At 36.6% G+C, this 15,048-nt stretch overlaps 1 protein-coding gene across 3 annotated transcripts in view; it reads left to right on the top strand.

The window, feature by feature from the left end:
- The window catches only part of TRHDE (thyrotropin releasing hormone degrading enzyme), a 209,474-nt gene that overhangs the window by 177,985 nt on the left and 16,441 nt on the right, over nt 1-15,048 (top strand). For all 3 annotated transcript variants that reach the window (XM_039391317.1, XM_039391316.1, XM_039391315.1), the window contains 2 exons: nt 1,618-1,715; nt 2,211-2,318. In XM_039391317.1, coding sequence (XP_039247251.1) covers nt 1,618-1,715; nt 2,211-2,318 — 206 coding nt within the window. The remainder of the gene's footprint in view (nt 1-1,617; nt 1,716-2,210; nt 2,319-15,048) is intronic.

Here is a 15,048-nt window from a genome sequence, read left to right as displayed (position 1 = left end):
GACATCAGTAACAGTTCACAGTAGATAATTAAGATAGACATGACAAATATTTTAACATGTTATCTGAAATAGTAAAAAAAATCATAGCTACACTGAAGCATCGTTTATGAAGTACATGAGATTTGACCGCAGCCAGTAACTATTATGAAGTCTTGGGATTTTTATTCACTGTGAAGTTTATGTAGTCTACATATTTTCAATGGTCAACATACGGTAACTATGTAATGTTGTAAAGACTTCAAATGGAGGAACTTTTAAAAACCTGAAATGCTTAAGGATGCTTCTTGTTAAATATATATTTGTTTGTGTGTGTGTGTGACCGTACACACCATGCTCAGAGAGCAGGAAGTTAGAAGTAGCTGGATTTATGTATGTATGTAGAAGTACATACATATATATCAGAGAATCACAGAATATGTTGAGTTGGAAGGGACCCACAAGGATCATCAAGTACACACACACACACACATATACAAATATACACCTGATGACATGGAAAATTATTTTTGTAGAACATATACTACAGATTAATAAGGACACATCGAAATTTTTATGAACCTACAGTGTAGGTCTACATGCAAACCAGAGCCATAATGTAAAATGTTGAAATGATATGCATGTTTAGTCTGTTGTTAACTGCACAGAAAAATTCTTAGGAGCCTGTTTCACTTTTAAACTTGGTTGTGTAAAGAAAATACAATTTTAATAAATAAAACCAGTAAAATTCACAGCTAGGTTATGTTTTATCACTACAGATAGGAGTTTTGAAAGCAGAGGTGATAGCAGAAGAAATAAAAAGTCTTTTTAGTCACAGAATAACGTATTTGCTAGAAAAAGCTGCACTGTGAATTTTCTTATGTGTTGTCATCTATACATGCCTATGCATCTGCAATGATAAAATAGATGCTCTCATATGCAGTTCTGTATATCTCAGTTCTCTTTTTCAAATTGTTGAATTCCACTGGCAAAAGATTACGCTGAATACAATGACAGTGGTTTTCTTTAAAACTGGTCAGAATACGTAAGTATGTCTCTTGCGTAAAAAGTAGAATTCACTAAAATAGATCTTGGGCTTATTTTGTTCTTTAAGCACACTGGGAACCTAAACTTATAGCATAGTATCATTAAGTGTACAAAGCTTATTTGCAGCCACATTGTTATGTATTCCAAAGGCAATTGACTGTACCCAGATAATGTTTTTGCTATGGCTATGGCTATTAAAACAATGTTCTTTTAAAAGTGAACATTCAAGATATAGTCCAGATTGGCCATAGAGTAAAAATTAAGCTATTGACACTCTTGCAATTTTTCAGCTGTGTATTGTGACTGCAAAATAGCATGTAATAAACTTTTGAAAGTGATGGATTTTTTAGCAATAAATTGTCTTATACTTGGCATCTAATCAAATAGCTGTTCTACAGATTGATTCTTACTCTGTTGGTGAAAGGGGATTATAAGTGGACAAGTTGCTTTGCTAAATGCAAATCAAAATCTTTGGAGTTGGACATTATTTTTTGAGGGTGAAAGGGTTAAACCTCAGTAGTCAGTAGTATTTCAGTTTCAAGTAAAAAAACCCATGATGGTTAACATTAAATATATTTTTCTTTTTCCCCTCAGGAGTATATTTTAAGACAAGTTGCATCAATGTATCTGAAGCTTGGATGGCCAATGAACAATTTAAACAAATCACTTGTTCAAGCATCCTACCAACATGAGTACTGTTATATTTCTTTTTTTTATTGTTTATTTGTGGAATATAGTTGAAATAATGCACTCTCCTAAAGTTTAGTGTCATCTTCAGCATGTCATAATCCCCTAGCTCTGTTGCCCCTCTGTTTTTCCTTTCTGGATTAGAAGGAGAGCAGAAAGATGCTGTGAGATGAATTCTTCTTTCCTAAGTTGGGAGAACACGGTTTTCTAAGCCCTAACTTAATATCTGACTGCACTGGATATTTGAGAACTTGAACTGAAGTGACCATGGAGGTTAGGAAAAGTGTCTAAGTGTAAATGGGGGCTGGTTTTGGTCCACAACCTTTCTTTAATTGTTGCAGCAGCTGAAGGCATAAAGTTGAAACTGAGATTTGTAAAGCAGATTGTCTTTGATATGTTGCCCGACTGCCAGTCGCTGTCACTGTTATAAGAAATAGCTTTTTATAAACATTCAAACACATTCATTAATGCAACTTCATTGCTTTCTTTAATTTGGACAGAGAGTTGCGTCGGGAAGTCATCATGTTGGCCTGCAGCTTTGGTAACAAACACTGTCACCAGCAGGCTGCAACATTAATCTCAGATTGGATTTCTAGCAATAGGAACCGGTAAGTGGAACTGAAATGTGTGTCTTACATTTCTCCTACTGAGAGGCAATACAACTGGCATGCTCTTCCTCTCCTACCTGCCCCTGTCTGCAGTGCCCTGTTTTGCAGAATGGTACGAGAGGAAGCAGAGGTTGCTGGCTGTCATTTAAAAATGTCTGTGGAGTTTCAGAATGAATTATTTGACTTTGCATGTACGAGTGGGTGGAAGGGACACCCACGTAGCCTCTGCTCACTCCTGATAAATTATTGTCAGATAATTCTATGCTAGAAGGTCAGAAGATGGGTTTTAAGGAGGGGTTTAAAGAGAGAAAGATGAGTGACAGCACATTAGCAGACAAACATGAAACCTGTGTCAGGGCAAAAGAAGAGAAGGTGCTAAGTTATTAAAGAAGTGAGAGAAGTTAGAGGCAGAAGGACTGAGAAGGAAGGAAGGAGATGTAACAATGTGTATGAAGGAAATGTTATGCAGTATTTAAGGATGAAGACTTGGAAATTAATGTGATTCAGGAATACATGGAGAAGCTCATGTAAGGTTGCAGAGAGCAGATAATATGATAGGTGATGCCTTGAGCGTTAGCAGCACCGCAGTGGTTTGGCAACTAATATATAAGACTGTCCAGACGCAGGTTTATTCAGCTGAGGCAAGACAACATGGGCCATGGATAGTGTATGAAGTTTATCTTTTAAAGGCAAACATCTAAGAAATATTAAATTACTGAAAATACAAATATTTAGGTATGTAGTGATGTATGGACAATGAGATAAGTGCAAAGTATAGGTTAAGACCACAACTTCTTGAGAAAGAATAATGAATTTTCTGATTATGTGGAATGTGGGTGTGGAAGTATTTGCACTGTATCCATTTTTACATTGCATGATACTTTGGTTTAAAGAATATTTTACTTTCAAATAAGAAAAGAAAGATTAAAAAAAAAGGTCTCTCATTGTTAGTCCCAGTCTTGTATTAGCTCTGCAAAAGGATCAGATCTCTATAGCCATATAAGCATGCAGGATTTTTTAAAGACATCTTGGGCTAATCAGGTGTTTGTTTGCAATTAAAATATCTCTGTCTGTAATCTTGAAAAATCCTTCAGAGGCATACTCAGTTACATAAGTATCTGAGTGACTTTTAAAACCAACCATGAATTGAGCGTGAAGGGAACTTGCATTCCTATAAGGCTTTGAAAATTCTGGGAAAAAAGTGAGCTTGAAACTATGACTACGTACCTTTAAGTAAGATGTGTCTGAGGAGAAGGATTTTCTTATGTGTGGTGATACCAGATATATTTACTAAGAAATATATACCCAAGGGTTTTATATGAATCCTTAGCAGCAGCAGCAACAATCTGTATGAAGCTATTCAAAGAGGCGATTAAAGAGAAAGAATCATTGGAAACAGTCCGCAAAAGTAATTTACTTAGATGTTCATTTGCAAAATTAGTTAATCAAACCTAGCATTACCTATTAGCATGCACATCAATCGATTATTCAGTGTTAAAAAGCTGTCACCCTGCAAAGCTACCTATCCTGGTCTTCATCATTTCCAATAGGATTGAGAAAGGAGGCATCGGAAAAAAAAAAGGACAACAAAACACAAGCTTATGGCTTTACTAGCAACAGCAAGCTAGGAAAGGAATAAATTTAAGGAGCCATCTGAAGATTCATCTTAGCCTTTCAATGGGGCCATTCTTGGTAGCAGAAGATTGTGGTTGCCAGCATATGACGAGTATTATGATAAAAGCATCACAGCAGTGCACAGAAGGAGAATAGCTACTAAGTTAAAACGATGTGTTTCTCTAAAAGAACTGCAGAGTTTTGAAAAATAGCTGCAACAGTAGTGTAATTACACAATAGAGGTTGACAGTGAGCTGATAAATGGGGGCACAACTTGCAAAGAAGAGATGTGATTTTTTTTTTAAGATTGCAGGATTTGTTCGGTCCCCCACTCCAGAATTTACCAGTTGCTAGTCTCCAAGCATTCTTACATCCTGAATGTTACTAATATATGAGCAAGACTCTTTTCCTATCTGCTTACATTGAAATAACATTACAAAGACTACTAGTAATAGCAGCTCAGGAGACATAAAATCAGCTTGTGTTTCACAGTAACAACGTTTGTAGGGGTATGTCAATTTTCTCTCAGGAACATTCAGATCCCTGCTGAATCAGAGGTACCTCATAGCACCTTTGCTCAGTTTAAACAAATTTAGGCTGAAACCTGAAAGTAAAGCAATGGCTGTTTTCCCTGCTTTTCTACCAAGAAAACGATGGTGATTCTACAATTGGAATTTAATTAGCATGGTGTCTGAGTCATACTTCTGCCTCTTACAGCATTTCAGAGACAAAAACTATCTCAAGTGCAAAGGGCAAGCAGATAAGTACAAGATCCATGCAGAAAGCACATCCAACAGGTGCCATTTTGTATTCTTTCTCATTGATCAAATGTTTTGCTCAGTTTGATGCCCTTAACAGCTGTTTGCGAATTTGCTGCAAACGGCCACCTCAGAACCTGTAGGAATCCCTCAGAGCTTGTTTCCTCACAAGGAAGGGGAAATTCATGCTGCTCATCTTTCTACAGACTTCTCTGACAACTGGTGAGAAAAGTTGGTGACAAGTACAGAAACTATATGTAACTTTACCTGTTCCCCTCCACATCAGCAATGACTCTGTAAGTTCTTGGTTTTACCCTTCCCTTTTCTGAAACAGAATGAAGTGATTGACTGATGTATTGCAGAAACCCTGGTCTTGCATAGCCAGAGCACAAAAAATAGTGTTCCAAAGAGATCAGAGATATTTCAATATACAGATATAATTTGAGTTTGACTATGAGAATAAAAATAAAGGCTAATTTGCAACTTTTCCACCCATCCCCTCCCAGAAACCTTATTCCAGAAGATCAGATGTTTCGTACAATGAGCTAATTCACAAGCAGTACATGTTGGAAGGAACACAAATTCTTCAAAGCAGTAGAGACTATGGAATTAGGCTTGTGTTCCAAGATTTTAATCAATAGAAAATTAGGGTAATATTAAATTAAAATGTGGTATTAAATACTGCATAAATGCACAGGCAGTAAATCATGTAAAGAAGGTTTTTGATTCCCTAGCAGTTACTGCAGTTAGTTCAAATAAGTATAACACAGAGTAACAATTAATAGTACTGAAGAAATGCTAAAGTTCATAACTTTTTTTGGCCACATATTTAATTGATGACTTTTTAGAAGTTCTTTTGAAATGTTTTTTCTGTTCTACTTGTAGCATTTAATTATGAATAGAGTGTCAGGTAGTAAATACAGTAACATCTAACTATTTTACCAGCATATGCCTACGGTTGCTGTAGGTCCAGAAATTAATTGCCATCTACTCTTCACCGTAAGGAAGTGAAATAATCACAGTAATCAAATAGTGTTTATATTTCATAATATGTTCTTTACTGTGCAAATAATTTTCCACTGTTCACCAAGTAAAATAATGGTAACTCATAACACAAAGTGAGAGGTCCTCTTTGTGTTTCCAGCACTATTTGAAAAAGCCATTAGATTTCCAACTATGGCACTGCAGATTTTCTATGGAATTACTGAAATTTAATGGAATTACTGAAAAAAACAACTTACATGTGATCTGCAACATTAGCCTCTATGCATGAAAGTCAGAGGCTCTGAAGATTTGAATTTCTAAAGTGACTTAGGTGTTGCAGTGCTTCATTTTTTGATGCCTGGCTCACAGGGCAGAATCAGATGCTTGGAGTTATACTTCCTAAAAGGGGATTTGGGAACCTCTAAAAATGAAGTTGGTGGCAGCCACCACTGAAGAGCATCTCAGCACGAGATTGTGAAGCACAAAGGTCCCTCTTAGGGTCCAGCACTACAGGTAGAATGATACCTGTATCAAATGAATACATTAATGGCGATCTCTCTATGAGTATGGGGTCCTTGCAAAAGATGCCTTTCAAAAGTACCACTAAAGAGGAAAAGGACTACTTATTTTCAAACACAGCTGGTAGAGAAGCTGCTCTTCAACCCTGCTTTAAACAGTAGTACTGAGATTCCAACAGTTTACTGTGCTTCAGTTTAGTACCTTAGCCCTGTATCTGCCATATGCAGAAGGCAAGCCTGATGACCTGTCTGTGAGGTGTTTGGGACAGTTTTAAGACGCTACAACACACTTTCCTCCTCTAGTTGAAGTTCTGCCTCCAGCATTTATTTCATTAGCAAGAGAAAGAATATAGCTCTCCAGTCTAAAGATGAGAGCGTTCATATGAGGGAAAGAGGCTTTAGCACCTGAAATGGCAGAACTCCTTAGTATGCAAAGGGCTTTAGGTGGTATTGCTCACTACCACTTTTTCAGGGCAAAACACAACATAAAAACAGGGAACGTAACTGAAACAGAAATTTGACTCTACAAGGAGGAAACCAAACACATAGCATCAGAGCTAGAAGAGGCTAAAGAGACATCAGATTTTACTGGTTTTGGAATTGATATATTTTATTCCTTGCAATTGTTAAAAAAGAAGCAATTATTTCTTTCCACTGGAAATCTGAGATTAGACCTCAAGGTATGTCTTACACTGATTCATTTAATCAATTAATTTGAGTAAATTTATTTTTTTCAAATGTCTAATGGGTCCAACATATTTTGCTTGAAAGTTGGTATTTACTTCTGACTTGTTAGTTAAAATTAAGGCAAACATTTTCACTCTCTTAAATTGGGATATATGCTGCTTCTGTACTGGAGCAATGGAAACCCTTGAAACTTTCATGTTGATGTCCAGAAAATACAGAGTAGAAAACGTATAACCATGTTGAAATTTCCTTTGTAGTTTGAGAATGTAGTTTGGTATGCAGCAAACAACAGAATGCTGTACAAGAGAAGCTACTGTTGGCTGAAAATTAAGATGTTTGCTTCTATCTTCATTTAACCAAGCTCATCCCTGTGAAGCTTTCATGTGTGAAGAAATACATTATTCACACTCCTTAGATATAACAGCATTGTGGTTCAGCCTAAAAAATTAACAGAATTACCATTCAATGCCTGCCTGAGCTTAATAATCAGCCTTGTTAACCCCTTTAACCTTCACTGCATCTATTCTGACAGAAAAACATGTTTCTAAGAGGATTAGCACTTTCAGACTTCCTGCCTTGGCTAGGCTGAGTAAATGTGTGTTTCTGAGGTTCAAGAAAAAATGTATGGAGAGCTGCAATCGGTGAACTCCTGACAGAAGATAACATAACAGCATGTAACATGCAAATACACACTATGATGACTCAAAGCATAACCTATCCATAGACGTGAGCATGTTTTTGCAAACATCTCTGTGGGTGCAGGCATGAGTATCTTCCAGCTACTGTTACCATCCATCAGCTACAGGTTGCCACGTACACGTTTCTGCTGGCAAAGTCGACTGTGGATGTATGCTTGCTTGAGGCAAAGTTAAACAGGATGATGTAAACATGTGAGTATGTGAGAGAACTACTTTGAACTGAGACAGCTGATTTTGCCTTCAGCAGAAAAAGGAGTACTTGTATTCTGATTCTATTAGTAGAGCTGTGGTAATGCTATTCTTCTGCTAACATGGAACAGTGAGCTGAGAGTATTATATCAGACAGAGTTATGTGGCAATGTTTCTGTAAGATGTTACTATATCTGTGGGAAGGCCCCAGCTAGTCATAGCCTCTTCAGTTTGCTCTTATTTTCATCTTTAGAAGTTTAACCATTGCTATTTATTGGTTGCTGTCTTTTAAATGGAAACAAAATACCTTAACTAATTACCTCAATACCCCTAGAAAACTTAGAGTAAATGCATTTGGTTGATCTTGGCTTCATATGACTTTGAAGTGATTTTAGCTTTAATGCAGTTTTTACTATTTCTACTGTTAATCTTCCATCACAAGCACTCTGATCAGGTTTAATGAAGTTTGCAATGGAGTGCAGGCTGCTGCACTGAATAAGACTAAGGTCAGCATCAATTCTGTAGCCCATGGGTTAATGAAGTTTGCATTTGTCTGTCTTCATGCATGAAGAGAAGTAGAGACTGATGGACAATCCTGAAAGCAAATACAGATATTTTAAATCTGTGCTGGTCTCTAATTATCCAGATTGTTCTGAGAAGTCTTGGGGTGCTGAGGTAGGGCCAGAGATCGCTGAAAAGAGAATAAACCATGAATTTTCCTGTTTGGTCTGTGGGTTTAAAGTCAGAACACATCTTTATGTCATTTTAAAGGGTATTAATGTGAATTCTGTTTGCCATGACAAAGATTTGTACATTGCTGTGATGGTTAGGAACACTAATCAGTTCTTCATCAGTCTTAAGAAAGGTGTAAGTAATGTCTTCCATCATGTAATTTGAAAGATAGAGATAACCAACGAGGCTATATTGCAAGTCCTGGACCTCCCTATTTGTTCATTCAGGTTTTGTGTTTCCTTTACGGAATAATGGATTCATGTCCATCCACTGGCCTGAATTGGCAGTGTGCTTACTTGGTGGCACCTTTAAATACTCAGTGGAAATGCCACTAGAAAAACAATTGCAAAAGTGTATAGGAGACTGTAACATGTCTATAAATGAAACTCTCCATAGATCTGAGGGAGTAGTAGATAACAAATTACTAGTCATTAGTTGATGTAATTTCAATGAAGTCTGGCTTAGGTGATAGAAAATCAAGTGTTTCTCCAAACGAGTGTTTTCCTCCTCCCTTATTTCTCTTAATTACTTGAGATAGGTAATTTTATTGCTGTGCTTCACGGACACAGTAGTGCTACAGTCTTGCAACAATTTGTAAATGTACTTAAGTTTAACCACCTACCTAAGTATTTGTGAGAACATGGCCAACAGGTTAATTATTTTTGTCGGTTTTTTGGAAGGCACTAGGTTTTTTCAAGGGCTTGATGCCCACCAGCTATTTTTGGAAATCATTAGTAGCTAACAGGAAAAAAAGAGAGTTATTTTCATTTTTTTCACACATGAGTGCCTGATAAATGTAAAACAATAAAATGAATCCCTTCTTCTGCCTTCTCACCCCTGGAAGTTTTAATTACTGAAAAAAATTCAGGCATAGCTATTCATGCATTTTGAAATGTTACTGGAGCTTTGCCAGCTAATGTGAGCCAATGTTGCTGAAGTGATTTAATAATTAATAGATTGTTACAACATTTGAGTAGAATCTTGCACTTAAGTCAATAAAACTGTTTAAGGAGGAAGAAAACACTGTTGAGTGAACAAGTTAATCAAGAACTTAGTGCTCTGAAAGACCATTTGGGGTATATGTCTAAATAGGAAGAGGACGTCATCTCTCAAAAGGCAAAACTGGGCTTTATGGGGCAGCTAGTTCAGGTAGTGTTTCTACTTTCTGACTTCCGTGTGTCATCACAATAAAATGAGCCTGTATGTAGTGATTATGTATTAGCAGTAATTAATTTGCAATCCTTGGAATTTAGATAGATTAGTCTCCAATCATTTGGGAATGATCTCTCCACAACTTTGCAAATCAGTTGATTAGAAGGGACTGTATTTTTATTGCAAAAACTGTCCAGAATGGATAAAACAAGGCATATTTACTCAGAGATTAGTCTCACAAAGAAGTGCTTAACTCATCACTCAGTCATTAAAATCAGTGTTGGAGAGCTTGAGTGTGCTAGTTGCACATTCACTTCCAGGGTATCTGTGATAGGAACAGAAAGGAGCAATAGAAGTAACCATCACTTGAGGGATGATGTATTCTCTGCCTGCCTCTGTCAGACCTATATGATACCTGAGGCTTTGAAGCATGGGACAGGGACCATGCATAGCTTTGCCCCAGACACCCTCAGTAGCCTCGTCCTCAGTTATGTCCCCCAAATTCAATGTGTGACAGGCACCTGAATGTCAAGCCCATCACAGCTCCATGCCTCAATTTTCAAGGGGAAATTCTACCTTTCTTTTTAGACTGGATATGTACTGTGACAGAGGATCATCCCATCTCTCTGCACAGTGGTGCCAGCAGCATGACTCCTGGAGTTTGTAATAGAGAATGAGGGTGCAAGATTTGGGACTGATGTGTTAAAAAATAAACTTTGTGTGGTGCTCTTCCTTATAATAGAATCTGTATTAAAGATCTGCCAACAAAGTACTAATACTTTGTTCTTATTTCTTATCTGAGCCTTGTAACCTATTAAACAAGACTATAAATACAGTCATCAAGAAAAATAAGCTTAAGTTAAATGTTAAATTGTTGCAAAAATAATGTTTCTGATTAATTGTCTTTGTCAAATACTACCGTAAATGGTGTTGAAATTTGTTACTTAATCAAAGAACTGTCTAAACTGTGTGCATTTACATTTTAAAAGATTAGAACGCAATTTGCCCAGAAGATAAACAATTATGGTCCAATTTTATAAGTGTATCTTCAATTGTTAGAACATACTTTAAATAGGAGCAAGTATGTACCAATTAATTATAACTTAGAAGATTATTCTTAGCTCATTGTAGAGCTGTATAATTCAATCCTGAAAAAAAAAAATGCCTGTAAAGGCACAGCACGATTTTAATTAATTTTTTTCTAACTGTTTAATTTTTAACTTTTTTCCCAAAGTGTTTAATTTTTAAACAAGCTCTGCTAGCTACATATTTCATTCTCACCATCATATCTCTTAAGCAAGAAAAATAAAGTTAAATAAATTGGATCAGTATTCAAATAAAAGCCATTTAAAGTGATGCTCTCAGGCATTTATTTTTATTCTTCTGAAGTATCCATCAATCATATTAGCTCTTTAAAAAAGAGACCAGCCTTGAAGGCCCAGACAAAGTTTAATATAACAAGGGGAACTGCAATTTTAGAACAACATTTTCCATGAAGTTATAATACTAAAAAATCTGTAGACTGGGGAGATTTCAGATATTTAGATAATGATGAAATACACTACTATAGTGACTGGAAGAGATAGAAAGCAAAAATCCCCACAAATGGAGAAAATGGGATTAGAGGAGTCTCTTTTGGGGCAATGAGAAATTGCTTTGGGGATATTCTTATTTTCATAAACAATTTTCATTTTCACAAGAAGAATCCCCTGTCTACAGTCCTGATTACAAGCCTCTCACAAGAATAGTTTGTCGTGTTTTGTCGCTGTACATTTTGTGGTTTCTGAAGGTAAACCTTCTAAAATCAGTATTTGTTTTGATGTCTTGGTTTGTAGGGGGCTGATTTTTTTTACATTGCCCTAATGACATAGCTTATAGATAGAGACCTAAAACCTTCCCTGGAGCAATTGATTGGATGATATTGAGTAGATCTGCTGCAGCACTGCCAGTATGCTATTACCGATTTCGTGGCAGTAGAGTTTTCTTAGCAAGGATCATGGTGACATCTAGACTATGGTCATGGGGTCAGTGCCATCACTCGTCCTAAGTCCTCCTTCCTTTCCAGAGATGCAAATGATCCTGTACTTACTGACTGCACTGTTGTTAAAATTGCTGGTGATGGCCCTTGAATTTATTTGAAATTTGAAAAATATAAACCTCACAAGTGAGGAATGCTGACCATTCTGGGGTTAGACATCCACTTCTAGGTACCTCTGCTGCAGTGACTGTACTTGGCAAACATAGAGTGACAGTCCTTCCAGCCTAGAGTTCCTACCTTAATGGGACAATTAATGGGACAATTAACCAAAAAAGTATTATTTTTTCCAGGTGCTTTATAGTTCCTTAGAGTACCTGTTTGCTGAATTGCATCTCTTGCAGTAAACCAAAAATAATATTTCTGCTATCAAATCTCAGAAAGAACTACATGTGCTTCTAAAAAGATGATTTAGTGTTTGTGTCAAGATATTAAGTTCTTTCTTCATTGAAATAAGGCTTGACTGGGTTCAGTTGTTCTTCATATTCAGGTATCAAATGACAAGACAGATTTGGGGTAATGGGTTGTTTGGTTCCCTAGTCAGGATAGCCCCCCTCAGTCCTTTTGATTTAGTATATGTTCTTATGGCTGCTGTCAGTGTATTAAATCCCCTATTAAAAAGAAAAAAAAGACATGAACTAGTAAGAAAATTGTGTTTTAAGAACAAATAACTTAGTGATTAGAAAATCAGGGTAATATGACAATGTAATTTCATCTTCTAGGCAGTGTATATGTATATGGCTGCATATTTATGTTACTGTAATTGCTCACCCAAAGTTTTGAGACTTGCAGGTATTAGAAAACTTTAAGCCTCATTCTGAGTTAATATAATTCAACACAAAGGCAGCAGCTAAATATCTGCTCCTTTAATGTTGGTATGTCTTGAGTTCTTGTATTTAAATACGTATTCTTAATTTTATGTAATAGAGTCAGTTATATCTTTTGCCTTTACATGCACTTTTTGAAAGAAAGGTTAAATGGGAGAAAAATAAACTGTTGATATTCATTAATGTTTGAAATATCACTACAAGCACTTAATGATAAGACTTCCAAGTAAGAAGTACAAGTTCCATTACAGTGAAATGGAAATTCAACACTTAGCATACATGGATAATTCTGTAAATGTCAACTGAACTCACATTTTACTAATGTTAACTCAGTGTTTTGAAAATCAAAACTCAGTATATGGAAAGGCTGGTTAAAGTGGTAACTTTTTTCCTTTGCTGCCCATGTATGTTTAAACCCTATTTCTTTTAATGGATCTGCTCAACTTTAAGGATTTTCTTGTTTCCTTGCTCTTGACATATCACTTCCATAGGAACCACAGAAGCAATTGTATAGACCACACGTGAGTAAAATTCTAGTGATCCTGGGTAAATCTGAGGAGCATTAATAACTTTTTTCAATGCCAGGCTTTTTAGGTCATCTGAACATTGAGAGGAAAAAAATCTTAGAAGGTAATAGGAAGAATCAAGGGGGAGGAACTGTGGAAACTGAATTTTTTGACATGTAGGAATTGTGTGAGCTATGTGGTCATAACCATAGCAATGCTGACTGCCTGACTGTGCCTGGAACAGGCACACAGCAATTTGATGGTCAGAGAAGAACCAGTAAGACCTCAAACCATGCCAGGATCTGCACTGTAGTACCAATCTGCCCTGTGTAGATGAAAGCAGTTCATGGTAGAAATGAGACATTACACCTCTGATTTTGCTTTAGAAGGCAATATTGCTGGTGTGTCCTGCGCATGGTTAAAAGTTTCATATTCCTAGTAGCTTTAAAATGGATTACATTTTTCTTGTCCATCCTTTCAGTTTTGCTTGGGAGAGTTTACACCTGAATAAATATCTGTGTTTGTATCCATCAAATGCAAAATACCTCAGTGGTAGTCAAGGTAGCCCTTTGTGGCTCTGTTAGCAAGGACCTCTGCTAAAATTCTCCAGGAAAGCAGCACTATCCTGGGCCATGTCAGCTCAGCAGAAGCAAAATTCATATGACCATCTGCATCTGAACTTGCAGGTACACCCTCTGAGCTGATGACTGTGCTTGCCTCAACCTCAAGACTTCTTATCGCTCAGAAAAAGCATAACAAAAAAGCAGGAGGCATTAGTTCCCCAAAGTTTTTCAGCCCATAGTAGTAGGAGTGCACTTCTTTCCCCCTAGTTTTGCCTCAGTTTAGCTAAATATTCTTTTTATTCTTTTTCTTAAGAATCCATCATAGTTGTTGGGACCAGTTAACCCAGAGAGGAAACAACAGTTTGTAACCCTTCACGATCATCAATATATGGTTTCTTACCTTGTCTGCTTCCTTCTGAAGTACTGAAGAGGAACCAAAACTTTGAAATGCCAAAAAACCACACTGATTTCATTTTCCAGGGACTCAAACATGGCCAAAGAGATCAGCTTAAGTTTTTAATAAAGGCATTCATCACAGAGTGAAAGAAAAGTCTTTTTCCATTTCAATATAAGAATTTTTTGCTGGAGAATTAATAGATGGGAGTAGAAGAACCTCTTTGTTCTTGACTGGGATTAGCGCAGTCTGTGGTATAAGACTTCAGTGAAATCCTCTTGTAATTAAAGTACTGATGTAACCTTTTTTTTCTCCTCTGTTGTATATTCTGATGTCAAGTTTTATAGCAGTCATTTCATTTTTTGTTCCACTATATTACTACACAGACATTAACAGCAACTGTATGTACTTCTAGATTCTCTAAAGAGGTCTTGCATATGAAGTTCCAGAGGTGGTTCAGCCCAGCCATTATTAACTAGAGAACTGTGTTTTGGTATAATTTTTACCATCAAAAAGAGGTCTTTTTTTTTCCTGAAAAATCAGAAACATATTCCTCTGAGAAATGTCTAGCTTTACTTGTAAGAATACCCTTTAGCTCACAGAACTTTCAGCTTCTATGCTTGTATAGGAAACATAAACAGGATAGGATATTGAATGCTCAGCTGAGATCTTTTTAGAAGAAAATGATACATATACACATACTGTACTAGGTCTGAATTTGGCTTCAGGAAGCTGTCATTTAACTGTGGTCTGAGTTGATATTAATCGAGCAGTATTCACAGTTCACAACCATCCTGTGGCATAGCTGGTTTTGTACTGGTATTAATACGCTGAAAAAAGTGAACAGATCTTTCTATTTTCTTCACTCCTGACAATACCTTGTTTAACTAGCATTATCGCAGAACATCCTTCCTTACTTGTATGCTACTGTATGAAGATGGAGCACTTTTCAGCACAAGCAAGGAGGAGTTTCTGGCTGATCAGCTCCTGTTCTAAAACAGTATTAAGGACAAGAAGAGCAGATTTGGCATAGAGCCCAGCAAGAGAATGATAAGATCCTGTACTAATTTGGA

Source organism: Pipra filicauda, unplaced genomic scaffold, assembly GCF_003945595.2.
Source record: "Pipra filicauda isolate LSUMZ 115617 unplaced genomic scaffold, ASM394559v2 scaffold93_size3172892_pilon, whole genome shotgun sequence".
NCBI classification, from domain to species: domain Eukaryota; kingdom Metazoa; phylum Chordata; class Aves; order Passeriformes; family Pipridae; genus Pipra; species Pipra filicauda.
Note: the sequence above shows the minus strand (reverse complement) of the source record. Positions and strands in the feature narration are given on the sequence as shown.